General features: G+C 35.6%; 1 protein-coding gene across 2 annotated transcripts in view; it reads right to left on the reverse strand.

Annotated features, from left to right (window-relative positions):
• Positions 1–11,080, reverse strand: part of LOC114479061 (solute carrier family 12 member 7-like) — a 39,134-nt gene that overhangs the window by 27,303 nt on the left and 751 nt on the right. For both annotated transcript variants that reach the window (XM_028472505.1, XM_028472506.1), the window contains exons 2-3: positions 3,835–3,926; positions 3,459–3,584 (exon numbers count right to left, since the gene is read on the reverse strand). In XM_028472505.1, coding sequence (XP_028328306.1) covers positions 3,459–3,584; positions 3,835–3,926 — 218 coding nt within the window. The remainder of the gene's footprint in view (positions 1–3,458; positions 3,585–3,834; positions 3,927–11,080) is intronic.

Below are 11,080 nucleotides of genomic sequence, written 5' to 3' on the forward strand. Positions count from 1 at the left end.
TTCCATTAATCTCAGCTGTTTCTCTAAATGCAGCAGAGCGTCAGGGGTGGATTTCCACATCTCCCACATCTTCTATCAGCATAACTCCCTCGTCTTCCCTTTTTCATGTCTCTACCCTTTTTCAATTGAGCACCAAGCCTCAGATCCTCAGTGCTATAAGCTATCTCTCTGAGGGGCGGGTTTAAAGAAAGAAAGAAAAAAAAAAACATCAAAGCTTTTACACAGTGCAGCTCTTTCACCTCGGGGTGCCAGATGGTGGGAGGCAGGGAGGACATCTTTTGCTGTAATTGGTGCGTTTTCTCAATTACTTTATTGACTCGTTTAAAACGTCTAGTGACGGCAACGGCTATGAATTTTACCGCCGCGAATCTGTAAAGATAAAAGCAATTCGGTTTGGTTGATTTTTTCACCCTGTTTTGTAGCCGTGGGGACTAAGAACTTTCATTTGGGCTTATCTTGGGCAATTTGTCTTCAGATTCTTTTAGTTATAAAATCACACTTGGTAAAACAGACGCACGCAACACTTCAAGTCAGTTTCAATATTTTCTTCTTTTTGGGTTAAATTTAGAGTGTTAGTTTGTGGCTTTTAATCATGGTTGGGGTCAATAAACTTAGTTTTTTATAGTTACAATTACATTTTCAATTATCAGTGTTCAAATACACAACTCAATTACAATTATAGACCACCAGCATTTTTTTCCCCAATTACAATGAAATGTGCATTATTTTTATCCTCAAAGTCAATTACAATTAAGTTCTCAATTACTACAGTTCAATTACAATTAATCACAATTGCTGAGCTTGAAATAAATAACTGGATAAAAACTTCCTTGTGTTAGCTTATTGTTAGCTTATGATATCAGCTGTAAAATACACTAAAAACAAATATCTATTATCTAATTTCTTTCCTATCTATTGGTTACCTTGTTCAGCTTCCATTTTAATGAAGATATACCGATATTGATCGGTCCGATACCAGCCAAAAAAAAGCAAATATCGGATTTATGCATCTAAAATCTCAGATATATTATATTTATTCAATTGTAGAATACTGTAGATATTATGTTGAAGGTTAAAATGTATGTAACCAATTGGTTAATAATAAACAGGTCAGTTTTGCTGACTATTGTTCTCTGTTGGAGTTGTTCTCAGGTCTTTTGGAGAGAGCAGACGTGTTTTCACTCGCTCCGATAACACGACCTTGGCTACAGCTGGCTACAGCTACAGCTGAACAGCCTGAAAAATTGGGCCCAAGACAAAAAGAAAAATGGTTAAGAAACCGCATGGAGGCCCTCCAGAACCTGATCCGGGTTTGGAAGAGGTCAAGGAGATGATACGCGAGGGTCTACAAAACCTCAAAGACGGTCTATCTGCCGAGATACAGTCGTTGGAAAAGACGCTGGAAAAATCACTGGAAAACCTTCAAAGTGAAGCAAAGGTATTGAAACAACCGAATGAGAGGAATGCTGAAGAGATAAAACTGTTGAACGCGAGGGTTGAAGAGCTGGAACAAAAGGAAAGAGAGAAAGATGTCATCATCACAGGCCTAAAGATAATACCCAGGAGTTACGCAAGTGACGAAGAAACAAAATCGATTGAACAACTACTTGGAGTCGAAGGACATTGTCCTGAACCCTGACAACATCAACTCCTGCCATCTTCTGCCAAAGAGAAATGATAACAGAGCTGTAAAAATCACCTTCACCAATGTGAAATTTAAAAGAGAACTACTGAAGCAAGGCAAAAAACTGAAGGAAACAAAGGTATTTATTAATGAAAACTTGACAAAAAGAAATGCAAGCATTGCATGGAAGGCACGCCAAATAAAAAAAGAGGAAAGATTCTAAAGACGTGGACGAGAAACTGCAGGATTTATATCACACCACTGGGAGAAGAGAACGGAAAACCAATATTCATCAAAACGATGGAAGACTTGGGAAAACACGAAGGATCCACCTAAACAACAACATTACTGATGGTAATCACGGACATGGACCCAAATCTATATAAACACTGGAAACAAGACTCAGACTGTGATTATTACGGACACTGAATTCAATGTGGAAACCAAGAGTAAAAAAGTTCTGTCACTTATTCATTTCAATTGCTAGGTGGTGGGGTGATTAAGATTACAATTCTACCTTGCTTATGAACTAAGACATAGTAATGTGTTTATACAAGAAAGGGTTAAATCTAACAGCGGAAAATACAACACTGCCAATAGAACTAACAACAGCTGGAATAACCTTGATGTAGAGACAAAACAAGCTGCAAACTTGTGTGTCCAAAAGAGACATTCATATTTCCCTTTTCATAAATGGAAAGGGAAAAACCTTTCGAACAACTTCGAAAGAAGATGAACTTTTCTTTAAATGGAGGAACGCAAACAACGTCTAGCAGGGAACAAGGCCGATACGAACAACGATAGAGAGGAGGAGGAATAAAAAAAAAAAAGACAACACTGACTACAGATGAGAATAAATCCTACACAAAAAAGGACTGTTCAGAACAACCTACGAATGTTTGACCAGAGAGACAAGCAGTGTACAAAACAGGGGACGGGGCCTAGATAAGCAAACTGCTTCTCTCGTCTCCTTTTTCGGCATGTACAAAAAAGAAAAAAAATGTAAAAAGAAGTGAATGTAACCATGTCGGAAATACTGAATAAATAAACTGAATAAATAAAAATAAAATAAAAAATCACTTGATCAAGCCTTTTCTAACATTCCACACTACAAAATATTTTAATACATTATAACAGAAAGGGGCTTTTTTTTATCCCATTTTTACTTCACACTAGGGATGTAACAATTCACTCAACTTCCGATACGATTCGATTCACAATACTGGGTTCACGATATGATTCTCTTATGGTTTATTTTACAAAATGGAACTGTAGACAAATGATGACTGAAAAATATTTTTTGGGAAGAAAAAAACTAGAAAATACTGTACTATTTTCGTTTAATTTTTCATTGTCAAAAAAATCCCTTGATAAACTATTCAAAACAATGCAATTTAACTAAAAGTAAATCTTGAATGAAATAAATAAAGGAATAATACAAATGAAGAGGAAGCCTATTAATTTAAATTCTGGTTCTATAGTAAACAATACAAAACTGCATAATAGTTCTTTTTCTTTGTAAAAGTGCAACTGAAAATGTATTTTGTGCCTTAACAATTGGACTTAAAAAAAAAAAAAAATCATTGCAATGTATTTACGTCAGATATTTGTTTGGACCAGCAGAGGGCGCTGGTAACCCAGTGGTCGGTTGGCATGCAGATATTCTTGCAGTGAAGAAGAGATGCTACGTGCTAGCAGACAGAGCTAATAGAAAAACATGACTTTTACAGATATTCACGTAATATTACAGATATTCTTTCACTGCTAAAGGGCTAAAGAATCATTTATGAACATGTTTAGGTCCAAAAAATGCTGAATAAACAGGATGGTCTACCGTGGCAGTGACTCTCCTGCAGCCATCCTCTGTCTCCTCGTGCTCACAAACCCCCGGGAATAGATTGGTGTAGTTTGACAGCTTGTTGAGGAGAGATGATACCATCGGGGTGCTGTCCATTTCCTCCTGCAGACAAACAATAGGTCAGAATGAGCATTTTTTTCACACATTAAACTCAGCTTTTGCACGGTCCTTGAACAAAAACACAATTTAGTTAAAAACTCAAAGGCTTTCACTATTAGAAATTATATTTTAAGTTATGTTCCCACTTTAAAGAAACAAATACATGAATCGAGAAATAAAATCATGGAGTGAATTAACATGATAGAGTTTGTAGACTTGTGATGATAGAATGTGCGATATGCTCGAGCCTTACCTCATACAGAGCCATGTTCTTGTCATCATAGTAATTCTTAGTGTCATTGTCGGAGTCAAAGAATGGAGTCGATTCCTTTTGACTTTCATCTCCTGTCGGGATACACAGTAAAAAAAAAATAAAGGAAGAGAGAAATAAAGCTCATTAAACAAACACAGCAGCTAGATTAAATATAACAAAGATGGTTGTTTTGAAAGCATTTCCATAAGCTGTGCTGATCGTTGTTTTTATGTTGGTTTAAAGTTAAGGTAAAAATTGGAATCAAAATGCATTTTTGTTGATTAAATCCCTCTGGGATTATTAAAATAAAAATAAAATCAGCCAGCAGGAACAGCTTTCTGTTCTCTTGTGCATGAGAACAAAGTCAAGAAACATGAATGAATGAACGACTTTATTCGTTTCAAACATACATACAAACTATCACCTTAACATAAAAAAAGTACAGTTAGTTCAAATACAATGCTGGCAAGATTTGGCTTTCTATTTGTTATAAAAGCTTAGCTCCTCCAAAGTAAAAGTATGTTGTGGTGACTCTTTGTCTTTTTACATTTGTGTAAAGTTAACCATTGGTAACGCATTAAAATAAAAGCTCACATTTTTTGAGCGTGCTTAGTGATAACAACAAGCATTTACTTTTAATGGTTGGTCTCTGAAGAGTGAAAACAATAATAATGTAGTAACTACTGTATGTATTGTACGTTAGGGGTGTGAAAAAAAATCGATTTTTTGGGTGCCGATTTTAAATAAAATATTTTTTTTATTTAAAAAAAATCTTTTTTTTATACTTAAATTTTTTTGTGTATTTGTGCAATATTTATGCATTATTTTGCACTTGATTTTATGATGGCAGTGTGTAATGCCTGCAATATATATGTATGCACAGGCATTTTATTTTCATATAATCTGTTCAGATCAGTGCTTAAACTGACACAATAGGATAAATTATGAATTTTCTGATTTTTGTGCATTGTCAGTAACTCAGGGTGCTGTATCCTTAATGTTCTCACTTATAGTTGTTACAATGACGATATTATGTTGTCATGGTTACTTTGAGACTTCTACACAGTAGTTTCAGTGAAAAGAAACTTCACTTTATGATGGCAGCGTGTAACACTGCATTTTCTTTTTTCAGTGAAAATGAGCAAAAACACTAATAATAAACAATAAATGTTTTGAAGCAAATAGTTTTGACTCAATTTGTCCTCTGAATGATCAATATATTCTGATGAACATATACAGCAACTTGATTTTTCACCTCTACGTTTAATTTTGATATTAACTGGGTAGAATATCGTGATAACTTGCAATAATATCGTATTGTGACCCAAGTATCGCAATACCTATCGTATTGCAACATCCTTGCCAATACTCACCCCTACTGTACGTGTGAATTAATAGATGCTTTGGCAGTGCTGCATATTTTAGCTCATTATCCACACACAAAAACACGCGCAGGTATCAGGTTTTTTTATATATAGAAAAGACAAGGATATTTGCACACACATAAAAGATGATCACTAAAGGTTAGTATGGAAAGATTGCTTATACTTCAAATTAATCACATTGAATAAAAAGACATTAAGCATGGATCTTAAAATGTAGCAGCTATGATAATTCATATAAGGAAATATACATGGAACACTTTAGTACTTAAAATAGTCTAAATCTGGTATATTGTGATTTTTAATTTTTAAAAAGAGCTTTGATTTTCTCTCTTTTTAGACAAATATCATGTCTGTACAGAAAAAGGAGAGTACAAAAGACGTGAAGAATTCTCCACTCCCTCATTAGAGTTAGAAAGTTGCTGAGCTGTTTCTTGGACTCTGGAATTTGTCTGTGATGCTGTTCCCGCACTGAGCATTTCATTTCACTCACCCGGGTCCCACCCAGGCACCAACTTATAATACACACATGTTCAGCTCTTCGTTTATGGGAGAGAATGAAAGTTCAAATTCATCAGAATAACTCATTTGTGCCTGAGAGGTAATTTAAAGAGCATTAAAGACAGTAACATTGCAGCCATAGACAGTCACAAATAAAAGTAATTGTTTGGCTATAAAAACAACAAATGAGTAAATGATTAAATTGTTGTTAAAGATTAAAGATAGTGATAAAATAATACGAGCTGAGAATGAAGAGGCTGCAGAAAAGACAGCTCAGCGATTGTTGAAATGAGCCAATCAAAGGAAAAGCTGTTACAATCTGCAATGAAAGTTTAATGAAATGCAGTGAGAATGTCATTATTAATAGTGAGAATGCCATTTCGACTTCTTTCAACTTTTTCAACATGATTGCTAATTTTCAGCTATTGCCAGGTTAATACCATTGCTAGGCTAATCCTAATGGTAGGTTAGTGCTAATGCTAGGTAAATGCTATTGCTAGGCTATTGCTAATGCTAGACTAATGCTAACGCTAAGCTAATGCTAATGCTAGACTAATGCTAAGCTAATGCTAACACTAGGCTAACATAATTGCTATGCTATTGCTATACACAATTGCTTGGCTATTGCTAACACTCGGCTAATACTATCACTAGGTTAATGCAAACGCTAGGCTAATGCTAATACCAGGCTAATGCAATTGCTAGGCTATTGCTAATGCTAAGCTAATGACAGGCTAATATTAACTCGAGGCTAATATTTACTCGAGGCTAATGCTAACGTTAACACCAGATTAATGCTAATACTAGGTTAATGCTGATGTTAAGCCAATGCAGTGCAACGCGGGCCAGCCCCTGCATCCTCACTTGCATTTTCTTCAGGAAATACAAATATTCTAGTTATTATTATTATTGTTCCAAAAATAATTCAGCTTCCCAGAGAAAGTTCTGCATTTGATGATGTTTTTTTAAAGATGTTTAATCTTTTGGAGGTTCTCAAATAAGGGTATAAAAAAACAATTTGGCGTTATATCGCGATATTTCACTGCGCGATTATTGTAACGATCCAAACATATTCTAAATCGATTTTTTTAATCATGTGTTTTAACGAATAAAAAACCCATTTAGTAGCGCTAACATATGCATAGCACATAAACGCCCAGTCACTAGGTGTCAGTGAACCACATCAGACCTTGTTAAACTACCTCAAAACATACTGGGCATTTTCATAGATGTATGTGGTTACTTTTTTAAAAGAATTTAAGAACATAACAGAATCAAAATCTGTTGTAGAAGGAAAAGTTAAACTTGTATGTAATGTAATTTGACAGTTTGAAAAACATGCCACATGTGTTTTTATATTGGTACTTGAATTACAGTTAGTTACTCTTTACTTGTTCTCGCAAGTTTAAAAAAAATTAAATGTATTACATTTCATACCACTTTGTACTTGTAATGGTGAAATTTGTAAATATTAATATTGCGATATATCACGATGTATATCGTATTGTTTGGTATCGAGATATAACGGGATATATTGTATCGTGACATGTTTGATTAGCATAAATCTTTAGATTTTCAGATTAGAGAATCTAATCTCATGGCAATGAAGTAACCCCAAAAGTCTTCCATACCTTATCATCTCCCTGAAAAGTAAAAAGGGTGCTATACCAGATTCCCAAATGTTTTTCCTTAACACTACTGTGAGTGAAACCAAATGCTTTCTTTCCACTGTTGTTAGTGCAGATTGCATCTTGCTAAATCAGCACCTTTTTCATCCTCAGAGCTGCCTGCTGTGCAAAAACCACAATACTGTAAACACTAATCATCACTTTATGTAATATTTGTAACTTTTTTTAACAGCGCGTTAATTTGTTAAATAGTAAATAAAATAATATTGTACTCCACATTTCTTCTGTCATTCACTAGATCCTAATGAGTGGGTGCGAAGTGGAAAAATGGGTGGAGAAGCTCTCTCAACTATTGGTTTCACAAGCATTACACACCTCCATCTAAGCATGAATTAACCAAACAAAAATAGTAGGAAATTCTCCAGATTTTCTTACCTATGTGTCAAAAATGATACATTTTTAAATTTGAAAGGTGATGTTAAAGGCACTGAGGGAATATTTTTTCATATAAACACTGAGGCCATGCTGCTTTCTATTGTTTACAGTTATACTCAGAGTTAATGTTACAAAACATTACTGGACTGTAGCTTCCTGCTAAACAGGAATTTAAAGAAATGCCACCTTTGTGTAAAACTTTTTTAGAAGGGTGTCGCTTCCCTGTACTGTGACGCTAGATAATTATATCCTGGATTTATCTCTGTTAGCGGGCTCCACCCAACCAAATATTCTCCATCAGACAAAAGCTGTAATACGAAGAACGATTACACATGTTAAGCGAGTTGATTCCAGCCTGGCTACGTACACGCTCCAGTGACACAGCTGGAAATTACAGTGTCAGACCAATCACAATCACAGATAAACTGCAGAGCAATTTACTTCACAATTGAGGAATTACTTTGAGCACATTAATTTACTTTCAGCACAACTTAATATCCAAATACATTTGTTTTCCGAAGGGGAAAAAAAGTGGTTTTGTGGCATAGTTAAAGCTGCACTACTTGAATCATGACAGAGAGGCATGGCTGAATTAGAACCGTAAATACCGCCCCCCACTCTGATAATCCCTCCCAGTCTCCTCCTCTCTGGAAGTGCACGAAGAGCTGAACGTGCACTACCGGTAAAACACGTCACCACGCAAAAGGATGCACACAAAATATAGGAAAATGGAACATTAGATTACCTGTCTAAAAGGAAAACAGCCACTTACGCACCTAAAGTTAGTCCAAGAATAAAAACAGGTTTGCACCGTGCACGTGCTTCACTATATATCACGGCAGCCAATGAGGGGGCTTCTTCCTGGGCTCTGCTCACCCCTCCTTTCTCTAAATCCTGTAATTAGAGCTGGAGGGGGTGACCGCCAAAATTTTGTCTTCCAGGGTTTTATTAACTAAAATAATTAATTATAAAGCACAGACAGCACACAGATGTACATTTTTTTCAGAAATTATTAGTTGTACAATATACTATATGATGCTAATAAGAATTCTTTTTCTTTTTTTTATTAAAAAAAATTATTCGAGTACCCCATCTTTAATTATTTACTCTTTAACAATCTGCTTTCAAAATTGGAGTGTGAGTGTGAATGATTACAGGCTGTGTAAAGCAGAGCAAGGTCAGCATGCTCTCAATGACTAACCATTCCATGTTTGTAAAAAACATCTCAATGTGCCAGGCTGAAGTTTGAACACTGTTTCATCACAGCTTCATTTCAGTGGAGCAAACCTTAATTAAACCTTCACAAACACAAGTGACAACAACACAAGCTCCTCCTCCTTCCCTCAGCTCCACTAATCACACTGCCATGCAACTTGCAGCTGGCTGAAAACACGAACAAGCTGTGTGCGTACGCATGTGTTTCTGAGTCAGTGCTGAAGCATGTCACGCGCTTGCCATAACATGTTAAGTTAACTCTGCTGCATCAGCAAGCTTCTCTATTAAAGTGCTCATGTTAAGCTAAATCAACTTTTCTGTGCTTTAAACATGATAAAAGTGCTATTAGTTAGAGGGTGATTTCCTCCTTTCTTACTGCAGGGTGAGCCCAAACACCTCGCTCCAATTTGATGTCGCATTCCCACTTTGATGATGAATTTGACGCGGCAATGAGCTGAAGAAGCCGCACCTCCAGGAAGCTCTCTGCCGTGATTGACAAGTAAACAGACACGAGGTTAAGGTGAGCATGTCAGCGTCCTTCGCGTGGTGCTATGTATGTACTGGTGACCGCCCCGCCCCCACGCACTCTCGTGTTTATAAAGCAGCATGAGCTCAGCTACGGAGTGGGTGGGAGGGCTGGCCGTCCTCTGGCCCTACGTCACCATGCGGGGAGAAGGAAGTCAGTGTTCCGTCTAAAGACACGCCCACTCATGAATATGCATAAGTAGGCCGCAAATCAGCCTGTTTGTGTAGAGTTGCCCAGAAACTTTTCAGAGGCTAAAACTCTGGAAAACAGGCGCGTTTGGGAAAATAAACCTCAAATACTATGTTTTTGGGGTTCTTAGAACAAATGGAGATGGGTGAAAAATAGCATGATATGGGAGCTTTAAATACACATCATGGATCAGTATTCACACTTCACTGGTACATAATGAAAACTTAAGACACTTCATATTATATAAAATGTAGATTTTTTTGGGGGGGAGTGATGTTCAGAATTGGTTTCTATCAGAAGGTAAAGGTCGACCGATATATCGGGCAGATATATGGACTTTTTTTCAAGATCGGCCAATTTTTTTTTTTTAGTTTACAGTTTGATTTGAATTATGTACTATCATGTGGTCGTGTGCTTTATTCTGTAGTGATGTGTTTGTCTTTCATTCTTGAAGTAAAGATGCTTGAACCAGCAATTTGCACTGAAACCACTTTTCAGGTTACTGTTTGTATTTAAATATTTTGTGAACTTAATTACTAGATACTTTAAGTTAAGAAAGAAGCTTGAAATAATTTACTACTTGCATATTGAATACTGTATATTGCTGTTGTGCTTTACTGCTACTTACCCGTCCTGGACTTTTTGTTTTACTTGGTTGTGCGCGAGTATATTTAAAGTTCAATAAATGTTAAGAGTTCTATTGGTGTATTTAATTTAATTTCTAATATATACATTTATATCACATGAGTCAGTGTTTCAAGTGTCTTTCATAATAAATGTGCTTTTAAAAAAAAAAGTATACCAGCTTTAGATATCGGCCATCTGCCAATTTTTTTTTTTTTTTTTAAATCGGTATCTGTATCGGCCTTTGAAAATCCCATATCGATTGACCTCTATCAAAAGGGATTCAACGTAATGTGTTCACTGTATCGGATGTGAAATTTGGCTTGTTTGTTAATGATAAGATGATTTTAGTGTGAATAATATTGTTTTGTTAGCTAAATAATATATTCATAAATGTTGTTTCTTTAAATCTAAGCCTAATTATACCAACAGGAGGAATGGGCTTAAACTTTTTGCCATTTCTTTATGGCAGAAATGCCTTTAGACATGTTACATTTATGAAATAATACCGTGATTTATTTCAATAACCCAATATGTTGTTTGATTGTAAGTACATTGTTTAGCCAATTGTTTCTTTTTTCTTTAAACTTTCTCTAGAATCTGTATTAATGTGAAAATGTGCCTTTGTGTTTGTATCTGTACTTGTTCAATAAAAACAAAAACAAAACTTTATATTATAAAATACACTCCTCCTTAAATAGACAAGCACTTTTATTAACAAGTCAAAGCAGACATTTTGCTCTTAC

Source organism: Gouania willdenowi, chromosome 17, assembly GCF_900634775.1.
Source record: "Gouania willdenowi chromosome 17, fGouWil2.1, whole genome shotgun sequence".
In the NCBI taxonomy this organism is placed as follows: domain Eukaryota; kingdom Metazoa; phylum Chordata; class Actinopteri; order Blenniiformes; family Gobiesocidae; genus Gouania; species Gouania willdenowi.